The sequence below is a fragment of the Calidris pugnax genome, unplaced genomic scaffold, assembly GCF_001431845.1.
Source record: "Calidris pugnax isolate Ruff unplaced genomic scaffold, ASM143184v1 scaffold124, whole genome shotgun sequence".
NCBI lineage: Eukaryota > Metazoa > Chordata > Aves > Charadriiformes > Scolopacidae > Calidris > Calidris pugnax.
The window spans coordinates 329,913-345,908 of NW_015090914.1; the positions used below are offsets into that span (position 1 = coordinate 329,913).

General features: G+C 41.2%; 1 protein-coding gene across 1 annotated transcript in view; it reads left to right on the forward strand.

Moving 5' to 3' along the window:
• Window positions 1-15,996, forward strand: part of ITGA9 (integrin alpha 9) — a 240,150-nt gene that overhangs the window by 129,242 nt on the left and 94,912 nt on the right. The window contains exon 18 of the mRNA XM_014949431.1: window positions 4,078-4,154. Within this exon, the coding sequence (XP_014804917.1) occupies window positions 4,078-4,154 (77 nt within the window). The remainder of the gene's footprint in view (window positions 1-4,077; window positions 4,155-15,996) is intronic.

The following is a 15,996-nucleotide window of genomic DNA, read 5'->3' on the forward strand; positions in this document are numbered from 1 at the left end:
TCTGTGGGCAGGAGTCCCATAAACACAAAGGTTTTTTTGTTTTCTCTGTTTCCTGTTACCTTTCCTGCTCCCAGAAACATAAATGTGATTAATTTTAGATGGCCCTTGAAAGAAGGTGAAGCCATTTAGCGAGACAGGTTTGAAATCACAGGTAGCCTTCCTCTGAGCTGTGACCATTAGGCTGAAACCAGGCTCCTTCTTGCTTGTTTTATATCCTAGAAGCATTCCTTAGCAAACTACCATCAGCAGTAAGGAAAAGGAGAATATCTTCACCCTCAGTATGAGGCAGCTTTGTGTTTAGCATGCCTTAGGACAGAGGAACTAGGCATTCATCCTCCTTCCTGCAAAAGAGGACTGTACATTTGCCCCTGGCCTTTATCCTGCAATATGGAATTTAATCCACTACCTCTCTTGAAGAGGCAAAGTGGATGCAAAAGTACTTGCTTTTAAGCCCTGATCTGAGTGCCTGTTGGCCACATTCTCTTCCTTATCAGCTGGCTCTGGTCTCTCCTGACTGTGCATGTTAGTTGCATACAGATGTGTCCACTCTTTATGAGGAGTATGTCTTAATGCAGGCTTTTTGAGTTAACCTCTGGAGGAGATGGGCAACATCCATCTCCACTAACCTTTAATTCCTTGGCTTCCTAAGAAACATCATCTTTTCTACCCAGAAAGATTGCAGAATTTGTGAAAACTGTGCTTTCCCAGGATGGCCTGGTGGGAGCTGCTATGGAGCCATAGGTCTGTGCAGGAGGGGGAGCACAGAGAGGAACTGTGGACCCTGGAAACACTAAATTTTCTCTGGGCTTTGCTGTAGATCTGGTGATTGCAGGAAGTCTGAGAGACTCACTGTGCATGCACTTTACATTAGCTGTGTGTTTGCCACAGTAAAGATGTGTCCTTGAAACATTGAGGTTATCCTGTGTGCTGCTGAGCACACAAACATTTATTTCTCTCCTGGAAATGCCAGGCAAAAGTGTCGTGCCCTTGAGATAGAAGATGCAGCTGTGTTTCTCGTTGAGGACCACTTTTGCTCCTTCTCCCCAACTTGTAATTTTTCTTCTATATATTTCTTATGTAAAGAAATTTCCTGACCATCTCTGATACACATACTCAATGCTGTGAGGTACTTGGTACAATATAAGTGGAATCCAGTAAGGATCAATTGAACTTCAGTAAAACCACTGCTCAGAATTGCTCCTCTTCACTTTGGGTAACAGTAACTGCCAAAATTATGAGGTGTTTCCACAGTGCAATGAATTTATTTTGTCCTACTTCCCCTTTTCCAGCTCTGGATAATACATAGAGCCCATTGGTTATCTTCTTCAACATTTCCAATATGTAAAGAGCTCTATAAATTCCTAAAACTGGGATTGTAAAGCTGAAACCACTTTAAAGACTGCTTAGAGTTAAAATTAGTCATTATGTTGTAGTAGAACCGGTCCATGTTCCAGGAATAGGCTCCTGCTCTAACAGCATGCAGCGTTGAGTTGGGTACAGTTTCTGGCCCAAAGAAATCACAGCCCAAGTAGACCAAGGGCACAGTAATAGAATATATAAGCAGTGTTCACAAGTGTTATGACGACTTACAGTGTGTTGAATTCTTTAACAGGGATTTGAACAGGCAGGGATTAGTCAAGTGGAAAGGTAGAAGAAGCAACAGGCTGGGGAAGGGGAGGCCCAAGATAGCAGAGAATAAAATGGAGGAAGTAGATTGACTGTTAGAAGCTACGGGATTGAGTCTCTAGCAGGCACACAAAAAGGGGAGGTGGAGTAGAGTCATGGCAACATCTATCAGACCAGGGAAATAGCAGAAAATAGCAAAATAATACACAGATGTGATAGAAGTGGGCTGCTGAACCAGATGTGGCTGCATCAATGGATTGTAGCAGCTGGCTGGACTGGAAATCTTTTTCCCCCCAAACCTGAATGGGTTCAAGATCCTCCACAGAAGTAACAGGTTTGCTCCTACACAGTTGTGGATCTGGAGGCTCGGGTCCATATTTCTTTCTCCCATCCCAGTCCTGTAGGACCTTGGGTTTCTATGGCATAACGAAATACTCCCAATGTAGCTTGCTGCTAGTGCATGATATGTTGGAAGAGATACACACTCAGTAGTTTTAGAAAACAAGGTATTTGTTCATTCTTTCTGAAGAGTGGCAACTGTAGATTTAGTGAGAAAATTCCAGGAATATTAGGTAGCTACTTAAATGTACTTACAGTACTTTATTCTTTGAATCATGCAGGTCATATCTTTGATCACTCTGTTCACTTTGCCAAGATTTCTGCAATGCAAATAGGGAAACTGTCAGACAATAATCTTTTTACAGTTTATTTTTCTTTCTCCCCTGGAGGTCAAACAATCTTTCCTATATATAGCTACTACTGTGGTTGAGGATTAATTCTGAGGACTTTTGAGACTATAGCTCTAAAACATGCCATGTTTTGAGCGGGATGCCTTGTGCTGGCTCCTGTCTCAGGGCTATTCTTGTTCTTTGGTTTGGTAGCCTTTATTAAGGAGGAAGGGTAAGTTCATTTAAATCCTCAACAATTTCCACTTCTGAGATTCTGTGAAAGGAAAATGAAAGGGCAAAGTAAATAATCCCCAGTGGACTCACTGCCTCCCTTTTTTCTTGAGTTTGCGACTTAGTACAACTGACAGCATAGTTTGATACCTGCCAGTCCAGCACCAATTAAATTCATAAAGGTCCACTCCTTTTTGGAGAGCTCTGACAATAGAGAAAAAGGAGAGCAAGCTGCCTCCTAAACCAAGGGTCTTCCTGGAGAGACAAGGACGAGAAATCTCTATGCCCTCTGGGCTTAAGAGTCAAAGTCTTTCTCCAATGCTGATGTAGTTGAGCAGAGCTCTAAAAATTTGTAAACTCTTCCACCCCCTAAGTCTCTCCAACCCTATCTAACCCTATCTGTGTCCTGCACAGTCCCTTGCCCTATCTTTGCATTTAAGATTAAAATATATTTACTTTGGTGATAAAAGTCATGGAGCCAAGCATGTAGAAAGGAATATTCATATTAAAGAAAGAGACCAGTGAAGTGTCAGGTTTCCTGACTGAACAGTGTTGGCAACCCTTATTTTGGGTATTTGTCCTTTGAAAAGTTGGGAAGCTGAAGGGCATTAAAACTCTGAAAGACTGAATCCTCAAGCCTGAGAAGTCTAGTCATCTGTTCAGAAAGGCATTGGTCTCTGTTCTCAACAGCAGGGGAAAGTAACCGTGATCTTGATACCATTTAGGTTTCTTGGAGGCCAGGAACATGTTCCTGTCCTCTTCTTTCACTCACTGGTGGCTGCCTCATTTAGCTATGGCAAGCCACGAGCGAGATTTGCATAGGCTCCTAGATTTCTCATGTGTTTCCCTTCTTTTTGCTGCTAAAATAGCATGCCTGTGTCTCTAGTGGTATGTTGTCCTTTCACAGTTCCTAGTTTTATGAATCTATTCAATTTCCCAAATGACAGTCTTTACCAGAGTTCACAAAGATGGACAGTGGTTCCATTAATTGTGGTTATCACTGGTACATAACAGCCTTTGTAATTTTCTGTTGCTTGCAGGAAGTGTTTCCTACCTTACACAAAACATTTAACAAAACAAACAAACAAACAAACAAATTAATTGTTTAGTACCTTATCTTTAATATATAGGCTAGTGAATATGTTTGATGCACAATTTTCTTACTTGCAATTCTTAGGACTGAAAATAGTTTCATAAATACTTTCTTTTCTGTTTCACTTTCATGCACATGTGTTGGGAAGAGAAATAAGAGCACCAGAAGTATTGTGTGAGCAGTAATTCTTGACAGATGAGAAGAGAGAATGGATTGAGGAAAACCTCTGAGAGTCTGGTTTTGGTGAAACTTCTTGTTCAGTTAGACGAGAATAAAAACAGTGCTGATAAAGATGAGATGTGCCTGCCCTTGAATTTCCTTAACACACTGCATCTTCCTGTGTCACAGATTTTGGTGGTGTGGTTTGGTTTGTTTTTTTTTATCCGAGTATGTTCTTCCTTTGAATTTTGATTTTACTCTTTTCATGCTATAACAGTTCTTTTTCTCTCTTTTTCACAGACTGTTTTTGAGAGGAACTGTCAATCTGATGACTGTGCTGCTGACTTGAAACTTCAGGGTAAATTATTGCTGTCCAGGTGAGTAAGTGAACTTGTTTTTCCTTTACCTTTCTTACACTCTGCTATGCCGTTCATTTGATGTAAGATGGCATTGAAAAATCAAAATACAAACACAGATGTTTTGTATCCAGACTAGAAGGATGATGACAATGATATCAGCTTTAGTGCAAAAAGGTCTTGAGATGTACACAGAATGTGAATTCCAGTGGTGGTGGGCTCTATGCACATACAGGGCAAGACACCTCCACCTTTCCAATCACAGTAGACAAAACTGGAGGAAAAAAAATAGCATGGTCGGAGAGGGGAAAGTAAAGCTGCATGCCCAAATCAAGTACAATGTGGACCATGTCATTTTTCAAAGACAATAAAGTACTGTTTATGACATGGTAGGACTAAAACTGCACACAGAAAAGTAGTTTTGTTCAGAAAATATGTCATATGGAAGGTTAAAATACCCCCTCAGAACAGGGAAAATTATCTTCAAATTATGTTTTTCTGTTTCTGAACTTGCGTAGTTTTACTAGCTGTCTTGAAATACTTGCTCTCCATTGTCAGATACTTTTTGTTAGTAACTTGGGGAGGGATCCTGATTTCACTTTCTTCTGGGATAATAAACCCCATCAAATAGACCAGAAGTGAAGTTCATGTTCTGTCCCATAAGGAGATGATCCTAGGAAAATGCCTATTGTTTTGCCAGGATATAGTTATTGAAGTTTGAGATAAATCAGGCTAAAGGTTAACTTTTCACATCATTTGTATTTCCTTTTCTTTAGCATTTTTAGCACATTTTTAGAGATAGAAGTGCTGATGCAAGTCATTTAATTGTGTGCCAGATGTTTTGTTGTTTGATGGAGATGCTTTCTGTGAAATGCTTTGCTTTCAGGTCAGGAAAGAGAGGGGAAGAGACTCCCCTGCTTTAAAAGAAAAAAAAAGAAAAAAAGCATACTAATACTCAGGAGTTATATACACATTTTATACACTATTTTAGACACACATCTACAGCATGCTGTAACTGTACTTGGAGATGAAATTGAACCAGAGTCAAGTCTGAGAAGTTACGGGCTTCTCCAGACACGACTGAAGTCCACAGGAATGTTCTGGGGGGTTGGCTGGGAGGAAGGTTAGGTCTCAGGTTGCGGAGTCCAAGCTTTGACTGCGATTAGTCTGGATTTTTGACCTTTTGCTCCATCTTCATGGTGAGCAAAATCTGTTGGGAGCTGGAGATGTATCTGTGCGAACTAGGGAAGCCGGTGAGGGATTTTGTCCTGCAGTTGAGGAATAACCATTAAAAAGCAAGGGACAAGTCCTAAAAAGTTGACAGTCAGTGTATAACAATCACAGCAGTAAGAGCTGTATTCACGATTGGAGCAGTAGACTGTTTATTTTTATGGCTGTTACTTATGTTATCTTGGCAATTTAAAGGCCGCAACTGTCAAAAAAGCTTAGAATATTCAAATACAGTTTCTACGTTTGTATAGCAAAATGTTGAACAAATGGTCTCAAATCTTTCTCCAGTGACACTCTGAAGTCCTCTTTGAAATAAACAGGATGTCGCCAAATCCATCAAGTCTGCACAAAATGGGTTTTCGTCAGCTAAAGGGCTGTGTAAGCTTCAGTTATTAAGAAACAACACAGTGGATATCTCTAAAGAAAACAGATATTTTCTTTTTTCATTATTGCATGTAAAACTACAAGAACATGCTATGGACTCTGATGTTAGGGAAGTGCCTGTCTTGAAGAATATGTTAATTTTTCCAGCCCTGTGTGTTTTGTGCTAAAGAATCCTGTCAGTATTTTCCACTTCCACATCATTCCTGTTTCTGCTAAGTCTGTGTATAAAGCAGTGGGTTTTTTGTTTTGGTTTGGTTTTTTTTTTGTAGAAAGAGAAAAAAGGTGACTCATTATTCTCTGCACTAAACAATTGACTTCATTGTTACCAAGATTATGGCAACGTCTTTGTCTAAATAATCATGTCTGACTACATTTGGTGGACTCACTGGAAAGAATGCAATGAATGACACACAGATGCATTGGATTGAAATACATAGGCTGTTTGTGGGATGGCAGCAGTAAGTGCTGTCTCTCAGACCTACTGCAGGTCTTTGAAGATGTCACTGGACATGTGGATAGGGTGATCCGGTTAAAATCATCTACCTGGGCTTGCAAAAGACTTTTATTAAGATTTCTTACCAAAGGTTCACAAAGAAAGTAAGTCGCCCAGGTTTGAAAGGATTGGTGCCTGAGCATTGCTACCTAATTAAAAGTAGTCAACAGAGAGGAGTGAATAGTTTGTTTTCCAGATGTAGAAAACTCCACAAGTGCTTGTGCTGGGGCCAGTGGTATTCAGCATATTCATAAATGATCAGGGAAATAATCTGCTAGAAATGAATAGCAAGGTGATTTTTGCGAATCATACTAAATTATTCAGAGCAATGAAAAGAACAAACAAGGAAGTTTGTTTTCATGAAGCATGTGATTAATACGTGGCTTTTACTCTTGGGGATAAATGCCGAGAGTTTACATGGTACAGAAATGGCAAATATGAATGCTGGAAGCTGCAGAAATATATCAGCATAATAACACTGTGCTTGCCTGTTCTTCCATAGGCCTCTTCCTTTTAGACATGGTCGCATACAAGGCTCTCTGCCAGATGGAGCAACTTGGTCTGGCTGTTTTTACCTGCTGTCATGAATTTGTAGTGTTTTAAGAGCCAAAAGCTGTGCAGAGAACTATATATTGTAAAGTATAGTTTTGTCCACTATATATAATATGCTTTCAAACGTGTGCTGGTTAGAGCCATTTGTGTGCATAGGAAGTTAGCTCAGATTACATATCATCAAGAGAATTGCTTGCCGAGGTCAATCTTGTGAGCTCAGGAACCACAAGCTACTCCAATTTAGAGTTCCCTTGGGATGTGTTTGAATCACTAAAATTAAAAGATTGCACCCAGCTTTGAGGTTAACAAACCTGCATACCAAATGGCTAACAGGAGAATCAGCCCGTGCTGGCCAGAGCTAACCAGGTGTGCTCTGATTTTGCTTTTCTTGGGATCCTCCTTCTCTTCCGAAAACTTACTCGTGTGCCCTCAAATTGGGAGCACTGCACTTTGATAAATAACAAATAGCCCAGGATGTTAACATGCAGTCTAGGAAACAGTGTAATATATAGCCATTTATGCGAAGTGCTCAAACCAAGCAAATCTGCTTCACTGTTGTTCTGACCAGATATGATTGGGTTTGCCTCGTTATTTCCTGTTGTTGAGGTGCTGCTGCATGTGGAAATGATGCTGCTGGGAAAGTTGAAACCCTCCACTGTGGAGCTGGGGAAGAGGGTAGAGTAGGACTGTTTGAACGTGGGTGATGACGAAAACACTGTAAAGTCTTCTAACTCTATCTGTAAGGTTTTGCAAAGATTTGGAAGGGTGGGATGTAGTGGAGATTCCTGTATTCTGTTTTTATGAATACTTCTGTTATAGTGAAAGGTGTCCTTGAAGACTTGGGCTGAAGAAGAGTTAGAATTCATTTATTCTGGAAATAAAAAGGTTTGTTTTCAGTTAACAGATTAATCTCTTTAAGGCTCATCCACCTTTAATAGCATCAGTTTGCATGTAAACCCACCCCGACTTTTTGTAGGGACTGTGGGATGAAGGAGCCAAACTCTTCCTGCTTGTGGCAGATGGCATGTGGGGCAAGAGTCATGGAGTGTGGCTTGGCAGGTTCAGACCAGAGATTTGTAAAAGCTTTCTAGGCAGTTCATGCTACATGGGAATGAGGTGTGCAGAGATGGCGTGCTCTGCCATCTTGGGTTTCGGGACTTGGCTAGATAAGATCCCAGCTGACCTTACCTGTTGTTGGCAATAGTCCTACATCAAGGAGGATGAGGATGTATGACTTCTAGAGGTCCCTTCCAACAAACTTTTCTGCAGTTTTCTGACTCATCTTGAGGGGAATCCTCTATGTAACCTGAGCAAAATTGCCTCAAGAAAAACTAGCTCCTTGCCAACATGGAAACACCTACCTATGATGGTTATCAATGTCTTCCAGTGCTGTGGCTGGAAACCTGCCTGTGGGACTCTTCACCTCTTGCTTATGCCCTCTCCATTCCAGTGATATTGAAGGCTGGACCTAGCAAAGCAAACCGTGCAGATCAAACTTTCTAGGGCAGACATTAGGAGGTAACTGCAATGGTGTGTGGGCAAATGGTCCTTTTAGTGGTTGGCCTGGACTTATTCATAGGAGTATGAATGTTTTTAGCTTAAAACTACAGGTGGCAACTTAAGAGGAGGGAAAAGGGAGCCATAGAGTGTGCTGGGGACTTGGTGGAGGTAGTGCTGGGAGAAGCGGAAGGAGCAAGAGAGGCGTTTCATCTTTCTAGTCATGACTGTTTTCAAATCCATTTTTCTTTAATAATAAACATGTGAGGTTTTGGCAGCACAGAGCAGAAAGACTGCTCACCGCCTCCCCCTCAAAGAGTCTCCAGTGTTAAAACCTGCAGCTGTCATAGGAGATACCAAAATCTGCCCCTCTTCATGCAGTAATGCCCTGTGTTCAGGGGAGAAAGGAGGGGGAAAGAGATTTCTGAAGGAAGAGAATTAAAAGTATCTTAGTGTAAAGAAGGTATTTATGTATTGCATATAAGTAACTGTAATGACACAACCTGAAACAATAAGAGAAATAGAAATAGAATATTTTACAATAAACTTTATTTTTATGGCCACAGCTTTGGGACAGCAATTGGAAACCGTTTTCCTTTCCAGCAATCCAGTACTGAAAAGAAAAATGCAATCAAAGAGTGTTCTGTAAGCTATTATTTTCAAATATTGTTTAATATTAAAAATATATTTATTATATCATGCTTCACTTCAGTGCCTATTTCTCTATTTCGTCAGCACAGAAAATGTCTTTTCTATCAGGTTTCTGTAGAAAATAGCACATTTTTATTGAGCCGCTCTGTAGCTACTTGTTTAGAGGCTGAACTGCATCTGTTTCCTCAAGATGTGCTGGGGGAAATTCTCTAGCTGTTCTGTAGAAGGGTAAACCTCCCTAGCCTTTAAACATCTGCTAATCTATTCCTCTGGTACTTCATATGGGCAAGAAGCACCCTTGTCTTTTAAGAAGAACCTGAAAGTGCTGAGGGAGCAGGTTGACAGGAACACACATCTTCTCTGACATACCAAGGCAGGTCCTGAGGAGATGTCTTCCCATCCGATTGTCACTCTGCAAAAGGAATGGTACTCCTCAAGCCCTGTTTAGGCTGTAGTGGGAACCAAGTGAAAACAGGGGAAAAGACATTTGAGTAACAGTGAAGGTGTTTGAAAAAACAGACTTTATTCCAGCTATAACAAACAAACCAGATAAAACAACCAGAGCAGAATGGGTGATGGCTTCCCTGCGAGATGCAGCTAGGAAGGAAATCCTGTAGGGCTGTGTAAATATACTGACAGCCTGTGTGCTGCACTGAATAGAGCAGCTTTACCAAAAACAAACAGTACAAGAAGAAAGATGATGTTATGGCATGTCATGTAGCTGCTGTGTTCCAGTGTGAGTTGTGTGCATGGTATGTAAATCAGGTTGTAAGCACTGGAATATGAGCACCCTTGGATAGAAAATGATGTAATAAATACTGCTAGCATAAATACTATAGCAACAGAAAATGCTGTAATAAATATTGCTATTCCTGAGAAGGTTCCAGGAGGAAATCTGTCTTCCATGTATTTATGTGGCATGAGGTTACCCTTCATCCATCATTAGAAACAGAATTACTCACCCATTGGAGGGCTTCTGAGTGTGTTTGGCTATTTGGAATAAGCAGCTTGCTTTTACGTATTGGTTTAGAGCATCCTTAACAGCCACTATTTGTTAGACTCAAATTTATGTTCTTCCCCTACAGACTGGCTGGGGTTCCCTTATATACTGCTAAAAATTGTTTATTTTGGAAGTGTGAAATTGAAAGCAAAAGTCATAGAAAGCCAAAGGGGTGACAGGTGCATTTTGCAGAGATCTTAGAAGTTTTTCAGATTGTGGGGTTTTTTTGAGTTGGAGTCAATGCTTTCAAAAATTCTCATGTCAAATGGGATTTTTTCCAGTTGAGAGGTCAAGTTTGTGACTTGAGCCATCTCTGCATCGTTTTGTCTGAAATTAGCTAGGGAATGGACAAAACACCAGTCTGTCAAGAATTTAATGGAGTTTGAAATGTTTCCATTTTAGTGGAATGGTAATTTATGAAGAAAAAGTATTTTTCAGATATTTTCTCATCATCTCCAAAGAAGATTTGTGGGTTTTTTTCCAAATAAATTCCTTCTGTGACTTACTAAAGGATTAATGTGTTTTTTGCCAGTACTCCTTTTGCTTCTGGGATCTCTGTTGTCTTATGTGTGGTTCTCTTGATATGCAGCTAAATTGATATCTAAACACCTCGTTTGATAGGCAGGCAAATGATTTGATGGGATCTTTTAGGATGTAATCTCAAAGTACCTACCCCAGATCTCACTGAAAAGACAAAGGAGAGTGTGCACTACCACTCCATGGTCCCCAAGTCCTTGAGCTTGCAAAGTTTGTAAGCATAGTATTTGTATTAATGAAGAAAGAATAATATAACATAGGTGACTAGCTATGCAACTGCAAAATGGATTGTTTTGCAAGTACTGTGTGTTAATGCAATGGAGAATATGCTCATAGAAGTACTGAAATTAGTGGAGGGACTCCTGATTCACTGGGCACATCATCAGACAGTAGGCACCTAGATTTGAAAAATGAGCTTCATCAGTTTCATACTGGCATGTCGAATTACTACAAAACTTGAGCTGAAGGAATCCAGAAATAGTATATAAAAATATGTGTTATGACAGCTTTGTCCAATTTGCTTTTCACCAGCATAAGTTGTAATGGCACAGAATATAGGCCAGTGCAGTGACAGTGCAGAAAGTCAGTATCTTCTGAAGAAAGGAGCAACAACATAAAATTTTGATTAGAAAAATCCAAACTTTTTGAGTGTATCTATCTCACGAATATAGTAGTGTTTTTAAGAAATAACAAAGTATTAATAAAGGTTTTCAGTTACCGGCTTTCGTAAACCCATGAAGAAAGGTTGCAAGCCTGTGGTTTAGTGTGGGAAGCAAAGCTGTTTCATAAATTTGACCAGGCTTACGCTTCAGCACTTATCTTCCTTTGATCACACAATAGGAATTTGTTTCCAGAGAGGCCTCGCATTTCATGGCATGCCCATTGCAGTTTTATGCCCCTGAAGTGCATCTTAACAAAACAGTTGTGATGAGGAAAAACAATATCCTTTCATTTGGAGCTTAATTACATGCTCTGATAAGATCTGTTTTCCCCTTCCTCTTCACTCATAGCAGATGAAGAATTTGTTTTCACGTATTTTATCTTTCACTGAACAAATACTTCTTTCAAAAATATTTTGGACATTCTGTTTGCCCTAGAACCTATATAGCTGAGCTGATCAGATGGAGCTAATTTTCTGCTTTATGAAAAACAACAAAAGAAAAATGAGCAAATGCTATGGATTGGCATTTTCAGTGCTAGGAAAGTGGTTTTACGCTTTTAGTCGGGACCTTGTGTGTATAAAGCTGGGTGTACCAACATGGGTATTTCCAGCTTCTGGGACACAGCTCTGGAGCCGTGACTGATCCCACTGCCGTCACGCGCTGTCCTCTGGTTACTTGGTCATACCTCAGTGCTGTCCTAACTCCAGATCTTTTGAAGTACTAGAAGAGGTGTTTCCAGAGAGAAAAGGATGGCAAAACATTGGAAAAATGAATTAGTAGATTACTTTCAGTTTTCTCAGAAAACCATGCCGAGTTTCACACTGTGATTTAAGTGATTTCATAAATTAGAGCATAGTTTAATGTTAATTTAAAGTAATTTTGTGCACTGTAAAGGGTGCCGTGAAAATGCTTATACCATTGCATGTATTTTAGTCCACCAATTTGCATTTTTGTATATTTATAATTCTGTTTGAAATTAAGTCTTTTAGACAAATCCAGGAAGTAGAGTTCTGATTTCTAATTCATGTTTACTTTTATTTATCTTTTACCTACAGACCATTGCTAGTGTATTGAATGCTGCATTTGTAAGGTACATGGAAAACTTTGTTGTAGCTCATCCAGGATCTGATTTGCAGTTTTCTGAAAGGGCTACCCAGCAGAATTATTCAGAATGCAGTACAAGGTGCAGTGGGAGCAGTGTCTCAGGAATGAGTGAATGTTTTCACTTGTTCAGGGTGAATGGAGATGAAGGAATGCTTTCTTGGTTTCCGTTTGGTTAGTTGAACTTAGAGCTTCATAAATCTCTCCTAAAATAAATAACTCCAGTTTGATAGCAGAGAGCAGTACTGTTCCTTTTGAACATATGGTGATTGAACCCTTACAGATGGTAATAGAGTCATCAAGTGATGAGTGGTAACAAACCTCATCAGTCCACATCTCATACAAGAATCGTAGAATCACAGAATGGTTAGACTTGGAAGGGACCTTAAAGATCATTGAGTTCCAAGTGCCCCCTGCAGTGGGCAGGGACACCTCCCAGTAGACCAGGTTGATCAAAGCCCCATCCAGCCTGGCCATCCAGGGATGGAGTATCAACAGCTTCTGGCAACCTGTTCCAGTGCCTCACCAGCCCCACAGTAAAGAACTTCTTCTAAATATCTAATCTAAGTCTACCATCTTTCAGTTTAAAGCCATTACCCCTTGTCCTATCACTACACTCCCTCATAAAGAGTCCCTCCCCATCTCTCACATATGCCCCATTTAGGTACTGGAAGGCTGCTATAAGGCTCTCCCACAGAACCTTCTCTTCTCCAGGCTGAACAACCCCAACTCTCTCAACCTGTCCTCATAGAGGAGGTGCTCCAGCCCTCTGATCATCTTCACAGCCTCCTCTGGACCTGTTCCAAGAGGTCCATGTCCTTCCTGTGCTGAGAACTCGGGAGCTGGACACAGTGCTCCAGGTGGGATCTCACCACAGCAGAGTACAGGGGGCAGAATCACCTCCCTCGCCCTGCTGGCCACACTTCTCTTGATGCAGCCCAGGATGCAGTTGGCTTTCTGGGCTGCCAGAGCACATTGCTGGCTCTGAGCTTCTCATCCACCAACACCCCCAAGTCCTTCTCCTCAGGGCTGCTCTCCAGCCATTCTCCACCCAACCTGTATTTGTGCCTGGGATTGCTGTGACCCAGGTGCAGGACCTTGGACTTGGCCTGGTTGAACTTCATGAGGTTTGCACAGGCCCACGTCTCCAGCTTGTCCAGGTCCCTCTGGATGGCAAGCTTTCCCTCCAGTGTGTTGACCATGCCACTGAGCTTGGTGTCATCAGCAAACTTGCTGAGGGTGCACTCTATCCCACTGTCCATGTCTCCAACAAAGATGTTGAACAGCACTGGTCCCAGTACCGACTCCTGAGGAACACCACTCGACACTGGCTTCCACTTGGACATTGAGCCATTGCCCTTTGAGTGCAGCCATCCAGCCAGTTCCTGATCCACCAAGTTGGTCCATCCACGAAATCCATGCCTTTCCAATTTTGAGACCAGGATGTCTTGTGGTACACTGTCGAATGCTTTGCATAAGTCCAAGTAGATGACATCTGTTGCTCTGCCCTTGTCTACCAAGGCTGTGGCACCATCGTAAAAGGCCACCAGATTTGTCAGGCATGATTTGCCCTTGGTTGAGCCCTGTTGGCTGTCACCAATCACCTCCTTATTTTCCACATACCTTAGCAGAGATTCCAGGAGGATCTGCTCCATGATCTTGCCAGGCACAGAGGTGAGACTGACCGGCCTGTAGTTCCCCAGGTCTTCCTTTTTTCCCTTTTTGAAAATGGGGCTTGTTTCCCCTTTTCCAGTCAGTGCAAACTTCACCAGGCTGCCACAACTTCTCAAATATAATGGGAAGTGGCTTAGGAACTTCATCTGCCAGGTCCTTCAGGACACTTGGATGGATTTCATCAGGTCCCACGGACTTATGCAACTTCAGGTTCCTTAGATGGTCTCGAACCTGATCTTCTCCTACAGTGGGCAATTCTTCCTTCTCATAGACCCTGTTTTTGCTTTCTGCAACTTGGGTGCTGTGGTTAGAGCCCTTGCTGGTGAAGACCGAGGCAAAAAAGTCATTCAGTACCTCAACCTCCTCCATATCCTGGGTGACCAGGTCTCCTCTTTCCTTCCAGGAAGGCTCACATCTTCCCTAGTCTTGCCTTTATCCGTGACGTTATCTACGGAAGTTTTTCTTGTTGTCCTTGATGTCCCTGGCCAGATTTAATTCTGTCTGGGCTTTAGCTTGCCTGATCTGGTTCCTGGCCACTCAGACACTTTTTCTATATATTCTACGCAGCCTACCCATCCTTGCTTCCACCTCTGTTGGTCCCTTTTTTGCTTTTGAGTTTGTCAAAATGCTCCTTGTTCATCCATGCAGGCCTCCTGGCTTTTCTGCCTGAGTCCTTTCTAGGGATGCACCACTCCTGAGCTTGGAGGAGGTGATCCTTGAATACCAACCAGCTGTCTTAGGCCCCTCTCCCGTCCAGTACTTTTTCCCATGTTACCCTGCCAAGGAGGTCCCTCAAGAGTCAAAATCTTTATTTTCCAATAAGAGACCACTGATGATCAGTCAGGGATACTGTACAAGCCACTCTTGTCACTTCGTATATACTGGTTTGTTTTGTAAGAATAGCTTGACTGTATCTACTGGAGAAGAACTTTACTGTTTGTTTTTTAGGCTAGACCCTAAGGAGAGTTTATTTCATGTAATTTCAATGCATTGCTGAACTAACATATAAGCTGGCCCTCCTGTGAAGATCCCAACATGAATATTTTATGGACCCAGGATAAATTAAATCACCATTTTGTTTCTTGCTTCAGCAACTGAAGTATTAAACTAACAAAACAAAAGCTTAACCTCAGGCAGGACTGTCATACATTAGCTACCTCCAGAGGTGGAAGTTCTCAATACTGTATAGACCACAATGAAAAGCAGATGCACTGCTGTTTTGGATTTGCAGAATACATCTTGACTGATGCATACATGCATGTGTATGTTTGTATATGTACACACATATACACATAACCTTTTGTGATGCAGCTATGTGAACTTTTTCTGTAGTATGTCCTGCTATTACAAAATCAGATAAGGCTGCGGATCTTCATAGGTCATCAGGTGAATAATCTTGCCAGTACTGCATCAGCTGTAGAGAAAATGTGCTGATATGGGTATATGTTACTTAAGTTTGACATTTAGACATAACTTGATCCTGATGTATAACACCTGCTACTGCAAAACAGATTTCCTAAAGTAACAAACCTGTACTGTTTCTAACGTTTCATCTCTGAGAAACTATTTTTTATTGACCACTGAAAGTGATTGCTGGGTAGGGCACTGGTCTTTTTCTTCCTCATCAATGCTCGGCTGAGTATGTTTTTTAAGTTACATATTGCACCCTGACATCCCAGGAATAGGACAAGCAATTGAAGCTGCATAATAATAGCAGATCTGTTTCTGAAGGCATAATTTATATAGTTAATGCATGGTTTGTGTAATGACTTTGTTAATGTTCTAATTCCTAGAAACAGTATGTTAGGAAGTGCTACTGAATTGATCATCAATTTTCAGGGCCACATAAACTATTTTATTTCAGGTCAACAGTCTACTATTTCAACAGAGCTCTTGAAATATTTTAAGAAACGGGGAAAGTTTGTAGTGTTAATGTTTTATTTTCTTTCACAGGCTGGTACATGCAACTTCCACCTATGTGCCTGGTAGCATTTATCATCTGTATTTCTTTCTGCCACTGGTAACTCATTTTTGTTTGTGCTCCAACCTTGGGATGCTGTTTTACACATGTATGCAGGTATA